The 22,206-nt window shown below is 47.4% G+C and overlaps 1 protein-coding gene across 6 annotated transcripts in view; it reads left to right on the forward strand.

Moving 5' to 3' along the window:
- The window catches only part of LOC140426938 (PH and SEC7 domain-containing protein 2-like), a 294,703-nt gene extending 272,765 nt beyond the window's left edge, over nucleotides 1–21,938 (forward strand). For 2 of the 6 annotated variants that reach the window (XM_072512238.1, XM_072512237.1), the window contains 2 exons: nucleotides 9,999–10,142; nucleotides 13,830–21,933. In XM_072512238.1, the coding sequence (XP_072368339.1) occupies nucleotides 9,999–10,142; nucleotides 13,830–14,048 (363 nt within the window). In that variant the 3' untranslated portion in view covers nucleotides 14,049–21,933. Of the gene's footprint in view, nucleotides 1–9,998; nucleotides 10,143–13,829 lie in introns of all 6 variants that reach the window. The other 4 variants (XM_072512239.1, XM_072512242.1, XM_072512240.1 and 1 more) reach the window with 4 other exon arrangements.
- The last annotated feature ends 268 nt before the right edge of the window (nucleotides 21,939–22,206 follow it).

Consider the following 22,206-nt stretch of genomic DNA (forward strand, 5'->3'; position numbering starts at 1 on the left):
GACAGCTTTGCCCAGTGGTGACAGACTTGCAGCTCGGACTTTTCTGCACAAATCTTTGAAGATGGCAAGACCAGTTTCCAAAACAATTAATGAAGCATGTGGGGCGGGATTCTCCGTTGGCTGACACCGGAGTCGGGAAATGTGATCAGACGAAAATTGAGATCGATGCCGGACGCCCGACGGAATGCCATGCTCCGGTGCCTCGCCAGTGGCGTGAATGGATTCTATGCCACACGTACAATAAACGGCATTGGCATATCATTAACGAGCGTGTGCCGCTATTCTCTGGCACTCCCGCGATGTTCCACGTCCACCAGGAGGAATTACTGACGCCGAGTTTCACTTGTGGTTTTTAAAATTGGGGAACAAGCGCAGTGGCTGCTGAGGGAGAGAATGGAGATCGGTCCGATTCCCAGAGGCACGACCCTGGGCTGCCGGTCCTTCTGGCATGATTGGCTGGGGGGCATGTCTGCCAGGGACAGGGTAGTAATGGGGGGGTGACCAGAGGATGGGCCGTGGCGTCGGGGAGACCCCCGGGACAGGGATGTCCAAGCATGGACCACGGCCTAAGACCCACTTAGCTGTGAACTCCACTGACCATCCACCTTGTCCCGTGGCTGCGTAGAGCCACACCAGCCATATGGGTGCACTCACCCCACCACCCATTACTCCTCCCTCCACCCCACCAACTCCCCTCACCCACTATCAGATGCCACCCAAAAGCGGGTTTCACCTGGCCCACCCAAGGGGAATGCCCACGGTAGCCCATACAGGAGGGCGCCGGACGGGAGCTGCAGAGTGTACCACTGGAATGGGTAACCCCAGCCACCGGTACCCCTACCGGGAGGGATGGGTGCCTGGATCAGAGTCTCCCCGGTCCGGGCCCCAATGGGGCCAGGTGTGCGGTGCCTAGGGCAGAGTGCCAGGCGAACGTCTGGGGTTGGGGATGGGACAAGAGGGAGGGGGCCTTGCGGGAGCAGGGGCTGCAGTGCAGTCCGGGCCACCGTGTAGTCTGTTGGACCTGATCAGGAACAGGGGTGCACACCATGCTAACATGTCTATCTTTCACCCCCTGCAGACAATAGATTTTGAAATCCAACCAAGAATGTTTGCCATCTTCCTAGCCACCGCAGCTCTGGAGGATGCAATGAGGCTATACGAAGAGGAGCTGCTTGGAGAGGACTGAGTTTGCCCCAGAGGAACAGGAGCCAGCCATTGAGGATGGAAGCCACCTGCCCAACAGGCTGAGGGGGAGGTGGGAAGGAGGCGCCACAATAGGCCTTGTGTCTTGACCTGGGTCTCATTGCTCGCAGCCATGGAGCACAGGGACCGGACCAGCTCCCTCTGGGACTGTGCCACGTCACTCAGTGACTGTGCCGGTCGCTCTGGGACTGTGCCACGTCACTCAGTGACTGTGCCAGGTCGCTCTGGTACTGTGCCACGTCACTCAGAGACTTTGCCAGGTCGCTCTGTGACGAGCTCAGATCAGTCAGCGCGAGGCCAATGCCCTCAGCGCCTGCAGCCATGACCCATTGTGACTGGGCCAAGCTCTAGAGCGACGCTGCAATGTCCAAGTGGTCGTGGTACATAACTGCCTGTGACTGGGCAGCCCTGTCCCGAGCCTCAGCCATTGTCCACACACTGCGCCACAGGCCTTGGACATCCTGACCCATGGCTGAAATCTTTGACCCCTAGACGGCCACAGTGGACACTGCCCATGCGGTGTTGGGCTGGGTGGCACGCATGTTCGGCACCAACTCCTGCCCCAGCAGGCGGTTGGACTCTTCCAACTGCACCTGCAGGTGCTGGATGGTTGCTGACAACCCTTCATGCAGTCCCTGGCTCTGTGTCTGCGTCAGCAGCATCGATGGGACTGCTATTTCTAGAAGCCGAGACCCATCTGGATGGCACCTAGTCCTTGAGGTCAGGCCACCCTCCGACCATCCGCCCGCTCGGGTTTGCCTGCCTCCACCTGATGTACCACTGCAAGTGTGTGGTGCGCATCAGATAGTGCCCCAGGAGCCTTTTCACTACAATGCCCAACCAAGGAGGGGGGGTGGTTGTTGGAGACAACTGTGATGGGAAGTCGGTGTCATCCCGGACTGGTGCTCCGGGGGAATAGAGAGCTGGGGTTTGGGGGCTCAAGTCGCTGTCCGGTGCCACCTTGTCACTGGCCATGTTCTAGGATTGTGGCCAGGGATGGAGGACACTAAAAGGGTCCGCCTCGTCGTCAGGTGATCCTGCGAGACATGACCCTTGGTTAGACAGCGAGTTGGGGTGGTGTGTGGGAGGAGGGGTTGCGGAGTGGTGTGGAAGTGATGGGGGTTTCGGAGGCGGGGTGACAGGTTGGTGTGGAGGTGGTGGAGTTCTGGGGTTAGGGTGGTAGGGTGACAGGTTGGTGTGGAGGTAGTGGGGTGCTGGGTTTGGGTTGGTGGGGTGCCAGGTTGGTGTGGAGGTGGTGGGGTGCTGGGTTTGGGTTGGTGGGGTGCCAGGTTGGTGTGGAGGTGGTGGGGTGCTGGGTTTGGGTTGGTGGGGTGCCAGGTTGGTGTGGAGGTGGTGGAGTGCTGGGGTTGGGGTTGTAGGGTGGTGTGGAGGTGGTGGAGTGCTGGGGTTGGGGTGGTGGGGTGCCAGGTTGGTGTGGAGGTGGTGGGGTGCTGGGTTTGGGTTGGTGGGGTGCCAGATTGGTGTGGAGGTGGTGGAGTGCTGGGGTTAGGGTGGTGGGGTGACAGGTTGGTGTGGAGGTGGTGGAGTGCTGGGGTTAGGGTGGTGGGGTGACAGGTTGGTGTGGAGGTGGTGGAGTGCTGGGGTTAGGGTGGTGGGGTGCAGAGTGGTGTGGAGGTGGTGGAGTGCTGGGGTTAGGGTGGTGGGGTGACAGGGTGGTGTGGAGGTGGTGGAGTGCTGGGGTTGGGGTTGTAGGGTGGCAGGGTGGTGTGGAGGTGGTGGAGTGCTGGGGTTAGGGTGGTGGGGTGACAGGTTGGTGTGGAGGTGGTGGAGTGCTGGGGTTAGGGTGGTGGGGTGGCAGGTTGGTGTGGAGGTGGTGGAGTGCTGGGGTTGGGGTGGTGGGGTGACAGGTTGGTGTGGAGGTGGTGGAGTGCTGGGGTTAGGGTGGTGGGGTGACAGGGTGGTGTGGAGGTGGTGGAGTGCTGGGGTTAGGGTGGTGGGGTGCAGAGTGGTGTGGGGGTTGAGGAGGTGGGGTTGCGGGGTGTTGTGGAGGTGGTGGGGTGCTGGGTTGGTGAGGTGGGGTGGTGTGGGGGTTGTGCCAAACGTGCCATCGGGACACAGCGCAACTCAGTGGGGACTCACTTGGTTTCCCGATACCAACCTCTGCTTGGGTAACGGCCCTCTCCCAGGCCCACCGACCAGGTCCAGCGCCCGCCACACTGCAACGGTGAGGGGCCACAGGTACGGAGCCCGCCACTCTGCAACGGTGAGGGGCCACAGGTACGGAGCCTGCCACCCTGCAATGGTGAGGGGCCACAGGTACGGAGCCTGCCACCCTGCAACGGTGAGGGGCCACAGGTACGGAGCCCGCCACCCTGCAACGGTGAGAGGCCGCAGGTACGGAGCCTGCCACCCTGCAACGGTGAGAGGCCGCATGTACGGAGCCTGCCACCCTGCAACGGTGAGGGGCCGCAGGTACGGAGCCCGCCACCCTGCAACGGTGAGGGGCCGCAGGTACGGAGCCCGCCACCCTGCAACGGTGAGGGGCCGCAGGTACGGAGCCCGCCACCCTGCAACGGTGAGGGGCCGCAGGTACGGAGCCCGCCACCCTGCAACGGTGAGGGGCCGCAGGTACGGAGCCCGCCACCCTGCAACGGTGAGAGGCCGCAGGTACGGAGCCCGCCACCCTGCAACGGTGAGGGGCCGCAGGTACGGCGCCCGCCACCCTGCAACGGTGAGGGACCGCAGGTACGGAGCCCGCCACCCTGCAACGGTGAGGGGCCGCAGGTACGGAGCCTGCCACCCTGCAACGGTGAGGGGCCGCAGGTACGGAGCCCGCCACCCTGCAACGGTGAGAGGCCGCAGGTACGGAGCCTGCCACCCTGCAACGGTGAGAGGCCGCAGGTACGGAGCCCGCCACCCTGCAACGGTGAGAGGCCGCAGGTACGGAGCCTGCCACCCTGCAACGGTGAGAGGCCGCATGTACGGAGCCTGCCACCCTGCAACGGTGAGGGGCCGCAGGTACGGAGCCCGCCACCCTGCAACGGTGAGGGGCCGCAGGTACGGAGCCCGCCACCCTGCAACGGTGAGGGGCCGCAGGTACGGAGCCCGCCACCCTGCAACGGTGAGGGGCCGCAGGTACGGAGCCCGCCACCCTGCAACGGTGAGGGGCCGCAGGTACGGAGCCCGCCACCCTGCAACGGTGAGAGGCCGCAGGTACGGAGCCCGCCACCCTGCAACGGTGAGGGGCCGCAGGTACGGCGCCCGCCACCCTGCAACGGTGAGGGGCCGCAGGTACGGAGCCCGCCACCCTGCAACGGTGAGGGGCCGCAGGTACGGAGCCCGCCACCCTGCAACGGTGAGAGGCCGCAGGTACGGAGCCCCCCCTTGTCATCTCTCTCTCCCTGCAGTTATGCACCATCTTTTCCTGGGCGGGGAAACAGAAATTGCATGGTGTTGGGCAGCTGGACGCGGGCAGCATAGGGGTTGGGCAGCTGGTGGCCTTTGTGAACAGGGCACCCGGCCATGGCGGACGGTATGGGTGTCAGCATGTGGTGCAGGGTAGACTGAGAGCAGACTGTTGCTGGTTGGGTCCCGTCACCCTTCAGTGAGAGAGGGGGCGGCTATGGGTATTTGGGACGGGGGTTTGTGCCAGGGGCACGGTGCTGGCTACTCGCCTTGGCCACCTGCAGCTTTTTGCGACACTGTTGGCTGGTCCTGGTGGTTAGGCCCACGGCGCTCACGCCCTCTGTCAGCTGCGTCCACGCCCGGTGTACGATGGCAGCCTCCTTCCCACCTGGGGAACAGGGTGCCATGCCTCTCCTCCATGGCATGCATCGGGGTCTCAAGCTCCATATCTGCGAACCACGTTGCTGCTCTTAGTGCTGCCATCTTGTTGGCTGGAATGAGCGTGTGTAGGGAGTGACGTGCTTGTCAGCCTCATGAATGCTAATCCCGAGGCCGGCGAATCACTCACCGTTTTTCATTGGAATTGCTCTCGTTCCACGTGGCACTTGTGCTAGCCCATTAACGGATCTTGAATTGCTCCGGGACCGGTGCCACCTCCGTGGTAGTAGAACACCACCGATTCAGTCCCGGCATCAGCGTCTCTGAAACGGAGAATCCAGCCCCATGGTATTTATAAATGGAATAGAGTGCAAAATGTCAATGCTCAAGCTGGATAAATATTGACCCCATCTGAAATATTATGTCCAACTTTTAAGCGCACGTTCGGATGGGTTTGAACGCTTTGGAGAGGATACAATAGAGATTTACTGAAAACAATTACGAGACTGGAGAAGTTGGGGTTGCTTTTCTTAGAGCAGTGAAGGATAAGAGTAAATTTGTTATAAATGTTTAAAATCACAGTCTTTTGATGGAGTAAAAACAAAGAATGGCCTCCTTCTGTACATTACTATTCAGTAATTCTATGATTCTCGTAAGGTTGTCGGTTCAAGTGCTGCTCTAGAGACTCAGGCATATAATCAAGACTGACATTTCTGTGCAGCTCCGCGAGGATGTGGAATTGTCAGAGATGGCATCTATTGTATGAGACATTAAATCGAGGTCCCGATTATAGTAAAAAATCCCATGCCACTATTCAAAGGATGTTGAATGAACACTTCACATCTGGCTTCACCCAAGAGAATGAGGAAGTAGATATGGAGCTCGGGAAGAGAAACTGTGAGGTTCTTGAGCAAATTGTCACAGGGAGTGACCAGGTATTCGGGGTGTTGACAGGCTTAAAAGTGGACAAATCTCCAGGTCTGGATGAATTGTGTCGCAGGATGCTGTGGGAGACGAGGGAGGAGATTGCAGAGGCTCTAACCCAGATCTTTAATTCCTCTCTGGCCACGGGGGAGGTGCAAGAGGACTGGAAAACAGCTAATGTGGTCCTACTATTTAAGAAAGGTTGTAGAGATAAGCCAGGGAACTACAGGCCAGTGAGTCTCACGTCAGTGGTATTCTGAATTCTGAAGGAGAGAATCTATCTCCACTTGGAGAGGCAAGGTTTGATTAGGAATAGTCAACATGGCTTTGTCTTAGGAGGTCATGCCAATTAAATCTGATTAAATTTTTGGGCATGTGACCAAGTGTGTAGTGCAGTTGATGTAGTTTACATGGATTTCAGCCAAGCCTTTGACATGGTCCCTCGTGGGAGACTTATAAAGAGGATAAATACGCATGGGATACAGGGTAACTTGATAAGATGGATTCAAAATTTCTGAGCTGATGGAGACAGAGAGTGATGACGGGGCAGCATGGTCGCACAGTGGGTAGCACGGTTGCTTCACAGCTCCAGGGTCCCAGGTTCAGTTCCCAGCTTGGGTCACTGTCTGTGCAGAGTCTGCACGTTCTCCCTGTGTCTGCGAATGTTTCCTCCGGGTGCTCCGGTTTCTTTCCACAAGTCCCGAAAGACGTGCTGTTAGGTGAATTGGACATTCTGAATTCTCCCTCTGTGTACCCGAACAGGTGCTGGAGTGTGGCAACTAGGAGCTTTTCACAGTACCTTCATTGCAATGTTAATGTAAGCCTACTTGTGGCAATAAAGATTATTATTATTATCATGACTGTTTATGCAATTTGGTTATCATGGTCAGAATTTTACGCTCCCCCCAGCAGCTCCTGAGGCCATGGTGGCGGTGGGTTTGCGGGGAGTGTGAAATTGCTTGGCCAGCATTTCCTCTGCGTTCCTACCCACCCCACCTGGTAACAATTTTACACCGAGGTGAGCAGGGCTTCTGAAGGGCAGCCCACCCTCACCCCAGTAAAACCCCTTAACTAGTCAGTTATGGGTCTTTTCCTGCACAGGCTCAATTTTCCGGCTGGTGGGCAGATGATAGTTCAGAAGGGAATTTTGAAAATAAAGTAAGTTTCATCTCAGGCGGGATGTGGAAGCCTCCACCTATCTCCCAAACCCCGATCGACCCTTGGTGACCTCCGAGACATTCCCCACTCTGTCCACCAGGTCCCGAGATCCAGTGCTAGGCAGCTCCCTGCAATGCCTGTTCCGGCAACTGCAGCACTGTGCCTGGAGAGCTTCCGGCTAACGGCTAATCTGATTGGCCAGTCGCTCTTGTAGACACCTCAGGTGGCCACCTGCAAATAACCATGGGAAATATGGCCAGCCCAGGACTCAGACACACTCAGAGCTTGTATGTGTATTTGCAACCCAGATAGCTAGACGCGATCGAAACCCCCGCTCGTTTGCATTCTAATGGCCCATTTCCCCAGAACAAAAGGACTGTACTCGGGTAACTGATACAGATGCAGACTAACCGGCGCCACTCCCTTTGCTAAGAAAGCCCAAACAGCCAAGGTCAATGATCGCTCAGGACACGCCCAGCCATTAAGGCACCCGCCCATTTATTGGCCAAAATCAAAGGCAGTGATCGAAGCCTGTCGAATTATTGGTTCCAAAGCTAAGGACCGCCCCAGAGAGCGCGAAATCCAGGAGGGATAACAAGAGACACAGCCATGTATTTGGTCTCTCTTGGCCCCAGCCTACGCCTAAAACCAAGTGTAGCATTACAACCAGAAGACAAGTTCAAGACCAACGATTGCTACCAGACGGATGAGCCCAGCAGAAACGAAGCCACTTCTTCTCCCCAGCCATGCAAGGTCCGAACAAAGGCTTTGTTCATCTGCATAGAGCCGGTTGCCCTGAAGTTAAGTAGAGGTTATTGTAGTTGTTAGGTGTAGTTTAACTTGTAGTGTTTTATGTTGCATGTCGAAGTAATCCTTGTGTGTAAATAAACTATCTTTGAACTTGAACTGACTAACTGGTTGTTTGGTCTTTGATCGATACCCGTTAAAGCCTTGTGGTGGTATCATTTGCTACCTGGCGACTCTGAAAAGCAATCTTATCATTAATAACTACCATATCTAGTTAATTTGGCAACATTATTGGTGTGACGCTGGTGGGATAGCATTCCACTCATTAAAAAGAGCAACACTATTGGCAACTCTAAAGAGCATCATGATCAATTGGCAACATTACTCCGGTGCCGATTTGGCAACGCTCTCCAAGGCAGAACTTCTTCCTGAATTAGGGGTGGTAATTCTGCTTTATGCCAATCAATGCTCGTTTGATCATAATATAACATCAGGGCTGCTGGAGTTGGCAGGAATAATGGGCCATGTTTCCTGACAGTCATTGCACTTCAAAGTTACTTCAAGACATTTGAGGTCACGCAAGGTCCTATACCAATGCAGGTTTTTTGACACATTGGCGGCGGGTTTGTGAGGAGATGGTTGTAGTGGTTGGAGGTCAATCATCTCAACTGCAGGACATCACTGCAGGAGTTCCTCAGGGTAGTGTCCTAGACCCAACCAGCTTCAGTTGCTTCATCAATGACCTCCCTTCCATCATCAGGTCAGAAGTGGGGGTGTTTGCAGATGACTGCACAATAGAATCATAGAATTTACAGTGCATAAGGAGGCCGTTCGGCCCCTCGAGTCTGCACCGGCTCTTGGAAAGAGCACCCTACCCAAGGTCAACACCTCCACCCTATCCCCATAACCCAGTAACCCCACCCAACACTAAGGGCAATTTATCATGGCCAATCCACCTAACCTGCACATCTTTGGACTGTGGGAGGAAACTGGAGCACCCGGAGGAAACCCACGCACACACGGGGAGGATGTGCAGACTCCGCACAGACAGTGACCCAAGACGGAATTGAACCTGGGACCCTGGAGCTGTGAAGCAGTTGTGCTATCCACAATGCTACCGTGCTGCCCAAATGTTCAGCACCATTTGTGTCTCCTCAGATATCAAAGCAGTCCATGTCCAAATGCAGCAAGAATCGGACAATATCCAGGCTTCGGCTGACAAGTTATATTCGCGCCACACAAGAGCCAGGCAATTGCCACCCCCCTTGACATTCAATGGCATTACCATCGCTGAATCCCCCATAATTCACATCCTAGGCGTTACCATTGATAAAAAACTGAACTGGACTAGTCACATTAATGCTGTGGCTACCAGGGCAGGGCAAAGACTAGGAATCCTACGGCGAGTAACTCACCTCCTTACCCACAAAGCCTGTCCATTATCTACAAGGCACAAGTCAGGAGTGTAATGGAATACTCTCCACTTGCCTGGATGAGTGCAGCTCCAACAACACTCAAAAAGCGCGACACCATCCAGGACAAAGCTTGATTGCTCTCCCTTCCACAAACATTAAAACCCTCTACCACCAACAAACAGTGGCAGCCGTGTGTACCATCTACAGGATACACTGCAGTAACTCACCAAGGTTCCTGAGACAATACCTTCCAAACCATTACCATCTAGAAGGACAAGAGCTTTCTTAAGTTGTGAAGGATATTTCAATGTCTGTTTTAATCCCATCTGTATGGCCTAATCGATATTTCTCTCCCTGTAAAATGATTAAAAGTTAAATGATAATCGGTGCTTTTTACTTCCTAGTTTTCTGTGTGAGAATTTTTCAATCTGATTGCTTTCTCAGACTGCTTGATGACTCCCCTGTTCCTGAACCTAGCAGTCCCCTCTAGATGTTGCCAGAATTAGAGTAACTTTTTTCAAAGGTCGATCAATGCTGCAGAATTCAGCAGCAAATGGGTGTCCTCTCTCCCACTAACAGGAAAACCCGGGTTAATAACGGTTTGGATAATTTTAGAAGTGTGTTTGATTAATTCCAATGTTTAATCGGATTTTCTTCACACAGAATGCAATGAAATTAGATCACACAAACATGAACTTGTAAACTCCTTTAATTAAACATAAATCTACGATAATTAGAAAACACTGACTTCCTGTATTTAAGGTGCATTCACTTACAAAAACAACTTGTATTCTGTGTGGAATGTAGGAGGAGCAACTCAAGTCGCACTGGACTAAATGGAGACAGATTTCAGCTGAATTAGCGGAACATAGCACCCACCCTCCTGAGAAGAACGTGAAATCGAAAGATACAGAGGAATACAGGCTTAAAGAACATTATTTATTATTTGAGGTGAGTATACGTTTTGACATTTAACACCCAAAAAAAACCATACAGGATTTGTGATGGCAGACCACAGATTATATTTGACATTCAAAAGTACGATATTATGTTACATTTTTGATAATCTTCTGTTCATACCGCTTGAAAGTGGTATAGTGGAATACTAGGGGCTTTTCACAGTAATTTCATTGCAGTGTTATATAAGCCTACTTGTGACAATAAATAATATTATTATTAGCAGTAGCAGTCTTATTATTAAGTGGTGCTCAATAGTGGCATGTTCCCTTATTCATAGCTGCCAGCCTCTATCTGCATATTGTTGAAGCTTGATGTAAAACAATGGAGGACTTAGCTTCTTGGTTCCTATTTGTAATAACATTGAATTTGAAAAGGACATATTTATAATGATGTCACACATGGTGATTAGAACAGTTCTTCCCCCAATTTGGTAAAACTGAGCCTTTGTATGTCAAATGATTGTTTTAGTGACCGGTTCTTTCTTTCAACATCGCTCCTTGTCAGGAGCAGCCAATTAGAAAATGAACCTTCACATAACTACACTCTGGAGGCACTTTCATAGCATCAAAATTCTGATAGATATCACCTGTAATATTATAAATTATTTTATTTCTGCAATCTTGCAGTTTAAAGACAATTTTACACCAGAATCAAACTATCATCAGTGTTCAATGATTATTTTTCACTGTCCAGTTTGGATTCATCTTCCCATTCGCTTAAAATCACCACACAATCCTTTGACTAATGTTAGTTAATGTTGTGTGACTGAATAATTAGTCATCAAAATTCTGTTCTATTCTGTAATATTTACAAAGATTTTTCAAAACTGGTTCTGCTTGAAGCCTTTTGCAAAATGTAACAATTTTATGACTGTAAACTTGCCAAGAGTAATCTCTTCGGGACATTGATAACGTATTTGCAGCTCACTGGTGGTCAAGACTAGAAATTTCTGTTGATGAACAGCTTTCAATGGCAGGCGTTTGGTTAATGATGACATCAAAATCATGGGCTAGAATTTTATGCTCCCCCATCAGCTGGTTTCCAGGCAGGGCGGGTGTGTGAAATTGACGGGATGGGATTCCCTCCGCGTTCGTGCCTGTCCTGGCCACTCGGCGATTTTACGCTTGCTCCAATTGAGGCCCTGAAGTGGTCAGGCAGTAGCCTCCTTCTGGAGTCGGACCCACCCCCCCGCAAACCTTAAAGTCAAAGGCCTCCGGCTTCCCTCCCCCGACCCGGCCTCTCCCTGATACCCCAATAGCCCTCTTCGTGCCCCCAGGGAGGTAATTGGCTGGCAGCCAAAAATATGATTGGCCAGCAGCTCTCTAAGGTGTACTTCCTCCCGAGTGAGGAGCGAAATGTCCTGCCTGCAACCACTTAATACCTATTCAAGCATAAAAAGGCTGCAGGGGCACTCCCCACCATCCAAAAATTTCAGGCCATGATTTTCCTGTCATAGTTGTCTGCACACAAACTCCTTTCCCAGAAAGAATGTGAGAGAGCTTCATTAGGAAACAGGTTCTATGAAAGTGACAGTAAAGTAAACCAGCCCATTCATTTCAGTCTTCTCACCCCATTCCTGCCCAGCTGTAAGTTTCTCCTTCTCAACTGGGAGTTCAAGGTTAGCAAAGTTATCTCTTGATGGGAGATCCTTTAATGCAGGCAATTTTTTTCCTGATGTTTAATAAGCATAATATGGAAATTGATTTCAGCGCTTCCCTATCACAATAGGCTTAATTTTCCTAGCCCCCACTGTCCGAGTGGAGTTTGCACATTCTCCCCATGTCTGCGTGGGTTTCACCCCCATAACCCAAAGATGTGCTGGTTAGGTTGATTGGCCATGCTAAATTGCCCCTTAATTGGAAAAGAAAATAATGGGCTACTCTAAATTTAAATTAAAAAAAAAAAAATTCCTAGCCCCGTGATGACTCAGACTGAAGAGCCTGGAACATGTACAGCATTTTGTTACTAGCTGAGCACCCCCTTGCCCTATGCTGAAGCCTCCAGCTCAGTGGAGGCAGTCTCCCTGTGGCAGGTTTGGGGGCATCAGAGCTGGAGGCTTCATGCCCCATTGACAAGGCCGCAAGCAGCACAGGCCACAATCGCAGACATATTCGATCCAGTCGACGTACTTCCCTCTTTGGGCAGCACAGTAGCACACGTGGCTAGCACTGTGGCTTCACAGCGCCAGCGTCCCAGGTTCGATTCCCTGCTGGGTTACTGTCTGTGCGGAGTCTGCACTTTCTCCCCGTGTTAACATGAGTTTCCGCCGGGTACTCCGGTTTCCTCCCACAGTCCAAAGACGTGCAGGTTAGGGGGATTGGCCATGGTTAATTGCCCGTAGTGTCCAAAAAGGTTAGGCAGGGTTACTGGGTTATGGGGAGAGGGTGGAAATGAGGGCTTAAGTGGGTCGGTGCAGACTCGATGGGCCAAATGGCCTCCTTCTGCACTGTATGTTCTATGTTTCATTCATATGGGCCTGACAGCCTTGATTTTATTTATTTCCACACTAAAGTGTAGGCCAGAAACGATGCCCCCATGTTGTGGGGCCTTGTGATCCCTAATCTGCCTCAGCAGCTACCATCTCTCCCTTTGGCACTGTAGAGGCTTCAAGACTGCATCCAGAGTTCACACACTGTCTTTAATGGAATGCAAAATGGAAGCAGCCAATTAGGAGATTGCCCTCCAGGTGATTGCTGAGCCGGCCTCACATTCTCCCTGTGTCTGCAGGGGTTTCCTCCGGATGCTCCGGTTTCCTCCCACTGTCCAAAGACGTGAAGGTTAGGTGGATTGGCCATGCTAAAATGCCACTTAATGCTCAAACAAAATGTGTAGATTAGGTTAAGGGGTTATTGGGATAGAGTGGGGAAGTGAGCTTGTGTGGAATACTCTTTCCGAGGGTCGGTGCAGACTCGATGGGCCGAATGGCCTCTGTCTGCAGGGATTTTATGATCCTATGGCTAGGGCTTGCCACCCGAGATCAACGAGGAGGCATCCAAGCTAACTCCTGCCTTGAAGAGCTGTCAGCAAATTAGATTGGTCAACAACTCTGCAGCCCATCCAGGCACAGTGCTGCTGTGGCCATAAGAGGCAATTCAGAGCTGTGCCTGGAAGTAAGTGCAGGAAGCCATTGTGCAGTTAAGTGGCAGAGGTCCTGGGTGGGGAGGGTAGGGGCGATTGGGTTATCAGGGCCGGGGGGGGGGGTCTGGTCTTTGAGGGGAGGGCTCCCACAATCCCCTCCCCATCGTCCTATCCGAAATCAAGAATGTTGACTTTATTTCCCAACCTGAGCTTTCCAGCATCTGGAAGGCAGGAAAAGGCCCTTAAGTGGCCATCCAAGGATCTTAATTGAGACATGTAATCATGTCTAGAACGGGACGGGCAGGATCCGGGATAGAATCCCAACCATGCAATTCCCACACCTAACTCCACCTCACTTCAAAACCGGCCTTAGGGGTGCGTGAAATTCAGGTATTGTTTAATATAATAATTTCATTTTGGTTTTTAAATTATTACATGAAATAGTCACCAAATTTTACACATTTAGTTTTTGATTTTTCAACTTTTAACTGGAGACTTAATGCATTATGTGACTCATTCTCTATTGTTTAGCGTTTTATAAAATGAAAGATTTTGCCGTTTGTGTTAAACATACTCCTGAATTGTAATTGACGTTCACAGAAAAGCCGATATGAAGCATATATTAACCTACTGAAGGCAAAACTAAAGGTAGGAACTGATGATCTGGAAAAAATTGAAGCAATTATTTTCAGCTTTGAAAATGATGAAAATTCCTTAAGGAAGACTCAGTCTAGTCCTTCTCTGAACCAAGGACATTTTTCTCTAAATGGCAAAATGGAAAAGGACATTACGGAACAGAAATGTTATCCCAAACAATGAGATATGTAGTTATAGGAATTCACAAATTCAGTTACTCTTGTGTGGATTAAAGAATGGAAAAGTTCCAAAAGTGGGTTCAGAAATGTATTGCGCATAGTATTTAAGATTTACTTGTATTTTTTTTAAAGATTGCATCTATTCTGTACCTTTGCTACTGATATTCCTTAAAGTTCTCTGTTTTTCTTCTCCTTTTCATCCTCTTAGACGTTTTATTTGTCATCCCAGTTCAGGACATTATTTATCAAAATAAAATCTCCTCTGTGAACACGTGTAACTAATTTTTTATGTTTTTTTATTTGTACCCAACCCTACTGATCTCTTCACTCGTTGTTGCATCCTTCCATGTATTCTTTCTGTACTGGACAGTACATAGATTCAAAATCCTTCGACGCTTTTGATCCCATTTTTTATCAATTCTGTCAGGAGTGCTTTGAGCAGATTTAGTTTTCCATAAAACCTGTTTGATTTTTGGTTTTATGCTAATTAAAATGAGCAGATTTCATTGGTTATTGTGTTTGAATGTCAGTCTCCAAAAGCTCCCTGCAGTTTTTTTTTAAAGTTAGTATTATTTTACAAAAATATTTCTTATTGCAGTGAGACATTAAATGGCCGACAGTCTTTTGTAGCTTTACTGCCAACCACTTTAAAGCTCCACTGTATTTATAGGGCTTAACAGTTTTAATGCCCTGAAAAATGAGGCAATAGTTTTATAAAAATGTGTTTTAAAATGTTGTTTATAAATATCCTCTGTGTGTGTTATAAATAAATGTTCAAATAAGGGTTGAGTTCCAATATTGCTTGTCATTATGATTGATGTTATGTATACATAGTAGTTTGCATGCTAGAAATCGGTCCATGTCTGTGAGGAAAGGAAGAGCTAGCTTTCCTCATGATTGCTGCAATTTGTTATTTTTAATCTCTAATATTCTAGGTCTAATTTTGCATATTAACTTGTTTATTCACCAAATGCTTGGTCTACTAGGTCCTTCTTTTATTGAGGAAAGAAATATATTTATTTGATTGTTGTTAAATTATTATCAAATATTGTACAGAAATGCTGATACCTACGCAAGTATAATTTTGTGTATGGTGATGTGAACATTGTTAATTGTGATTTTGGACAACTAAGTACACACACATCTTCATTTTTCCTTATGAAAAGATCATTTACTTGGACTTTGTTCAGAACGTAAAAGCAATTATATGAAGGTATAATTTTTTTTCTTTAAAAACAAATCCTCATATCTGGCATTTAAGAGAATGCTGTATCTGTAATGGTGCTTCTTCTACCAATTGATTTTCTTTCTGTGCAATATAATGTGTGTGATTGTCGTATTAATCAAATTTGTGCCAGTATTTTTATCATGGTAATGTGGAAAATATAGCTTCTCAAGAATTGGGATCATTATTATACTCATATTTGTTACAAGGATACAAAACAATAAAATATGTTTGTTACAAACAGTACGCACACAAAATAAACAAAATGACATGTAGCCGGATAATGAAATTTGCTTTTTATTTCATTTTGTGAAATACTTGGCCTAACGGAGCCTTGAAGTAATTGGCAGATTACATTGACGGCTGCATACTATCTACTGTTAATTGTATTATCTTTTCCCCCACTCTGTTATATTTTAATTCAGACTAGCAAACATTTTGTTCTTTAGTTCTCAAATAATTTCAAAAATAGCTTTTGAAAGAACTGAAATTTGTTCTTTTCCTAAAAAGCTTATGTTTAAGTAACACACTTATTTTCTATATATTATATATTATATATATATGATACATACATTTTTTCATCCACTGCCTACACAGCAGGCCTGGAACTCCGTCAAGTAAAACACAGAAATATCATAAATTTCCTTAATGACACAAAAATTGTATTTCAGATTGTGACCATGTGGTGACCATTAAAGAGCTATGGAGAGAATAATAACACATGTAAATCTGTCTGGTGAAAGTGCCGACAGTAGCGGGTGCACCTTGGTCGCAACAATCCCTGAGGTTCCCTGCATTCATCTTGAAAGGAAAATAGATCATGATGACAAAGAAGCTAATTTAGGGACATATTTTACAAATTGAGTCAGAGTTCCTATGAGCCAGTAGTGCTATTTTTCTTCTGCATTTTTCAATGACACTTTAAAAACTTAATAAGAAAAACTATTTTTAAATCTACCTTGTCCATTTTAGTATTTTGTATCTGTCCAGCGATGTAATACTTGCTGGCACATGCTTTGACATTTCTTTCACCTTCACTATATCATATGTAGATTATCCAGGTTTTTATGTAATAATAATTGCTATTCTGAATTAAAGCGAATTGAAAAACGTGTATCTGAAATTATAACCTGGCCCAGGAAGATCCTTGTCCACTTTGTAAGAGCTGATCAAGTCCATTTTCTTCAATGGTCCAGACCAGGATTCTCGCCAAGGCCCAAGGTCAGATGCACTGCTGTCATTTTTGGCAGGTCAGGTTACCGTGCCTTACCTCTGAGAGCCACCAATGTAGGAACTCCTGATTTTGGGAATTTATTTCCTCCAAGTGCTTTAAAACCTCCAAGTTCCAAGGTGTTTCCCATGTAAGGCCAGGACCCAAAAATACAATGCAAGTGCACTGGAAGTAACTATGGCCTTGAAGCACCATCACATTCAAGGATATGGGACAAGTGTTTATCATCATAGACTCATCATAGAATTTACAGTGCAGAAGGAGGCCATTCAGCCCATCGAGTCTGCACCAGCTCTTAGAAAGAGCTACTACTTAAAAAACACGACTTAACCGCACATCCCCACCCTATTCCCGTAACCTTGCAACCCCATCTAAGCTAAGGGCAATTTGGCATGGCCAATCCACCAAACCTGCGCATCTTTGGACTGTGGGAGGAAACCGGAGCACCCGGAGAAACCCACGCAGACATGGGGTGAACGTGCAGACTCCACACAGACAGTGATCCAAGCTGGAATCGAACCTGGGACCCTGTGTTGTGAAGCCATAGTGCTAACCACTATGCTACCATGCTGGTAAATGGGATTAGCATGAGATTAGTTAGTTATTGTTGGTGCAGACTCGATGCCTCAAAGAGTTTTCTGCAGTGCACAACTCTATTACTCTCTATGACTATGCCTCAATGGATTGATAAGCAGATCGATAAACTGCTCTGAACTGCAACTGGTTTGAAACTACACTGCAGCAATTCAATATCATAAGTTACGAGTTAAATAACAGCATGTGAAATTTCTCTATTTGACATGACAATGTAACAGCAATGGAAAATTCGATGTAGAAATAACCTTAATTTCAAAACATATACCTGAAGCAGTATGCCTGACCAGCTCAAGTTACATCTAAATATATGTATATAACTCCTCTGCTTTGTGATCAATGGCAATTGGTTAGAAATGACTTCTTTATTCCTGAAATGGCCATTAATTTCACCTTCAATAGGTTTTATTTTATTCTGTGAGTGCCTAAGGAGGGGGTTGCTTGTAATTTTTCCTCCCTAAATATTTACATTGGTCAGAAGTCAGAAGCTCTGGGTTCAAGTCGAACCCAGCACTTGATCAAGGAAGATGCGTTCATAACTTTCAAATCTTTCCAACATACACCGATAGTTGGCAGTAAGAATGCGAGACATTGCTTGTCAGCCATGCGATGGAAAGAAAAATGGTGTCTCCACCATTATTATAGCTCCAGACTACAGCATGCATTTAAAAGTGCACACTGCCTCAACTTAGACTCCCTGATTGATCTATAACACACACAAATATTTGCATAGCTGTATTCACACCAGGTGCAGCCCTCCTTTCACCCACTGGGCCTTCTGCCTAAACATCAGGAAAGAACTCAGAGCACAGCTGGCTATTGCCATTCCGGCCTTCCGGCTGCTTCTCTTCAAAAGCAGATTTTTAAACTACAATGGGATGTGGGTGTCACTGGCATTCATTTTTACTAAAATAGATAATAGTTTTATGGTCATCATTTCTGAGGGCGAGATCCACCGGCCACTTTGTGGCCAAAAGGCAGTGCGGCGTGGCTGATAGATGCCGGGTAATCCCTCTTCCGAGATCTACCCGGCTTGCCGTGCCTCACGAGATCTAACACAATCCCGTGAGATGTCTAAATGTGAATCTTGCCCATTGTGGGCGGGATCACTATCACTTCTCACTTGAATATGCAGTCCCACGATCTACCCAAGGTGTGGAATCTAAGCCCACATCTTGGAGATCTCAGGCGAACGCCGGTCAGTGCTGGACTCTACAAACGGGGACCAAACAGAACTGCCCTTGTGGGGGTCTCCCAGGGAATCGGAGGCCCCCCGGCACTACTGGGGACAACTGAGCACCCTAGCACTGACAGCCTTGCACCCTGGCAATGCCAAGCTGGCATTTTTCCCACAACAGGGATCGGTCCCGGGTGTGTCCTGCGCGGGTCTGCAGAGGTGAGGGGAGGTGAGTTGAGGCTTGGGGGGTTCGGCAGTTGCATCGGGGGTCGAGAAATAGGGATGCCATTTTAAAATTATGTCCCAATCCATCCTGCACTGAGGAGTTCCAACGAGCAGATCTCCTCAGTGCAGAAAACGGGATTAAGTGCGGCCTCGGCCGTGCGTTCCCCGCTGAGGCCTCCCAATCTATCCGAATGGCCGTTCGATGGAGTGACATTTCTCGGCACTCCAAACGCCAGGAAACTTCCAGCTAATCGTGCACGTTACAGGACTCTTCCCATTCGGGTAGATCGAGCTTTCAGTTCCAGACTTCTCATTAATTGAATTTAAATACCACCGGCTGCCATGAATCCCTGTCCCCAGAATCTGAGCCTTTGAATTACTGGTACAGTTTATTACCACTCTACCACCATCTCCCCCAATTAGAAGGCATTCAGGCATTTTGATACATCGAACCCCCACAGTGCAGAAGGAGGCCATTTTACCCATTACGTCTGCACCAACCCTCCGAAAGACCACCCTACCTCGGCCCACACCCCACCCTATTCCCGTGACCCCATCTAAACTGCACATCACATCTGGACACTAAGGGGTAATTTTATCACGGCCAATCGACATAACCTGCACATCTTTGGACTGGGAGCAAACCGGAGCACTGGAGAAACACACGTAGACATGGTGAGAACATGCAAACTATACAGACAGTCACCCAAGGCCAGACTCGGACCCGGGTCCCTGGCGCTGTTAGGCAGCAGTGCTAACCACTGTGCCAATCATCCTAGGAGGTGTAATATCATGGATGCATATATGAGTTAGTTTAGGTAAGGACATGAGGGAGAAAGGAATTGAAGAACATACTAATCGGGTTAGATGAAATAGGGTGGGAGGAGGCTCATGTGGAGTATAAACACCAGCCGGAACAATTAAACTGAAAGGCTTATTTCTGTGCTGTAAATTCTATGTCATTACATTTTACTGACCCCGCTTCCCCTTTGATCTTGGATCCAATTGCCAACGGATATCTCAGGGGAGGTCATTGTGCCAAGGCTCTTCTAGGAGTACATCCTCTAGCCTCATTAAAAGACTATGGGTGCGATCTTCCCAAAAGGAAACAAAGCCCCAGAGTGAGCGCGATTAGCTGCGTGTTTCCCACCACTCTCATTGCCGAGAAACACATGGCTATTCAACATGACTTGCTTTGAATAAGGAACCTGAATGAAGAACACACGGACCAGGCCGCACATAGCCCCATTTTTTACAATGGGGAACTCCACTCGCCGGAACTCCCCTTTGTAGTGAGAGATCGGGATACCATTTTTAAGGCCCACAAAAGAATACTGCCCCGCCTCACTCTAATATGCAGTTTTGCCAAAATATGATCCTGCCCATTGTGGGCAGGTGTCACCTTGCAACATCTCATGAGATTGCATTGAATCTCGCGAGGCATTCTGAGCTAGCTAGATCCCAGGAGTGGGGTCTCACAGCTTTCACCGGCCACACTGCACTGTGGCGAGGTACTTTTCTGGAGCAGCGTGGCTGGAGGATCCGCCCTATGTTTGGTAGGTATTCATTAACGATACAAAATTGTCCTTTGTTAATACCATCTTCCAATACCACCCCCAACCTACTACCCCATCACCACACACATCACTCACTCTGAACGTCTATGATGTGATTCAGCATTCAGGCTTCTGACTCACACAATGATGCAGCCCTGTCCTCAGCCAACATTTAAACCTGAGGATTATTTTCACTTGGAAGCTGCAAACTAGCTTCTGGGTAAAAGTTACAACTCCTCTCGGCTCAAGTGCTTGCACAGGTTTTGATTCTAAGTTACTCATTTTTGTTCCTTACATGCTAACCATTGAGACATCTGAGCCAGTTTCAAACAATGCAAGTGAATATAATTAATGTCCATTGCACTTCTGGGAAGTGTATTCTGAACCAACAGGACTAACCTGAGAAAATGATATATATGTGGCAGTGTGTGTTCCTGTGTATTTTCCCACACATAATCTGGAAAATTAGCAGGGGCAGAAAGACAAAGCCTGTTTTTTCTATAATAAGTCGATGTGTTAGAAGGAATGTTGGGTGCAGATTATTTAACTCAATTGTTGAAACAGTGCTTGTAATGACCTAACAAATACTTACCATTTAAATGTTTTCTTCAAGATTGTAAAACCTTGAGTATATTGAGCTTGAATTGATTTTTTTGCAAAAGATTCAAGTGTTGATTATTACATCTGTTACTCCAAGTTAACACATTTTGTGAATACTTGAATGACACTATTGTTCTTGCTAATTATTATTATTGGCAGATTATGAAAATGTGTGCTGTTTTGTATTACTGCTACTTTTGATTTGATGTCAACTTTGGTACAAATTGTAAATTTGCACTGTATAAATTTTTATCTTTTATAAGTATTTGCATTCAGGGAATGCACATGTGGGGCAGCGTAAAATGTATTTTCCATACTTATCAGTATTCTTCTAATTTACCTGCATAGGAGTGTAGCTGAGAACTGCATAGTGGCCAAGGTGAAATTATTCACCACAAAGTTAATCAAAATGTTAAAGAAACAAGACATGTCATTTTTTGAGAAATCTAATTGATGGCGCTACTATTCAATAATGCTTACTGTACATGGAATTGCACTGTTTTCTTCAACTGACTAATAATTGTATGAATAGCATGTTCATTTATTATTTTGGACTTTACCAAATAGGAAAGTAATCATTTTAAGGGGTGGTTCAATACAATAACCAAAACTGCATGAAATCAGCAGAATCTAATTTTATTTTCACTGAATACTCGAATATGGATATTGAGTCAAAAACCTTGATGGAATGAATGTTTCTTTTATTGGTAAATTTGCCTTTTTACATTTTCAAATATGTTAACCTGTTGAAGCAATTTTAAATTATGTTATCATTCCATGCTTGTAAACATTTCAAAAAAATTGTGCAGGCTTATGTCATTATGATAGTTAGAACACTTTCTGTAGAAAGTGAAATAACAGTAAAACAAATTGAAGAATTGATTAATTTTGTTTAATTCTTCCTCAAAATGAATGTGGTGCAGAAGGATATGTGTGTGTGTTTATTTTTCACTCAGAGAATCGGTTACCCACAACATCTATTCTGCATGTTTAATATCTACAAATACATTTGTTTATGTAGATAGTTTAATCAATTAGTAGTTGCCACACAGCTCATTTGTAATATCAGAAATCCTTTATTTTGTGTTGTAAATGCTGATTATTTAAAAGCACAGCTTTGCTTTTATCATTGGAAGATACCCCCTATGGTACAGTTTTAGAATGAGACGCATTATTCAACTCTGTCTTATTGGGCAGCAGGTGGCGCAGTGGTTAACACTGGGGCTACGGCGCTGAGGACCCGGGTTCGAATCGCGGCCCTGGGTTACTGTCTGTGTGGTGCTTGCACATTCTCCCCGTGTCTGCGTAGGTTTCACCCCCACAACCCAAAGATGTGCAGGTTAGGTGGATTGGCCACGCTAGATTGCCCATTAATTGGAAAAAAATATAATTGGGTACTCTAAATTTTTTAAGAAAATTGTGTCTTATTTAGTCAATGGCTTACTGGTGATATTTCAAGTTAACTTTACAACAAATTGTTCCAACTCCAGGTCTACCTTGAATCCTGTAAGCAGCCTGAATGTCTTAAATTTACTAAATGTTAATGTTGCCCTA

The sequence above is a fragment of the Scyliorhinus torazame genome, chromosome 7 (assembly GCF_047496885.1).
Source record: "Scyliorhinus torazame isolate Kashiwa2021f chromosome 7, sScyTor2.1, whole genome shotgun sequence".
NCBI classification, from domain to species: Eukaryota; Metazoa; Chordata; class Chondrichthyes; order Carcharhiniformes; family Scyliorhinidae; genus Scyliorhinus; species Scyliorhinus torazame.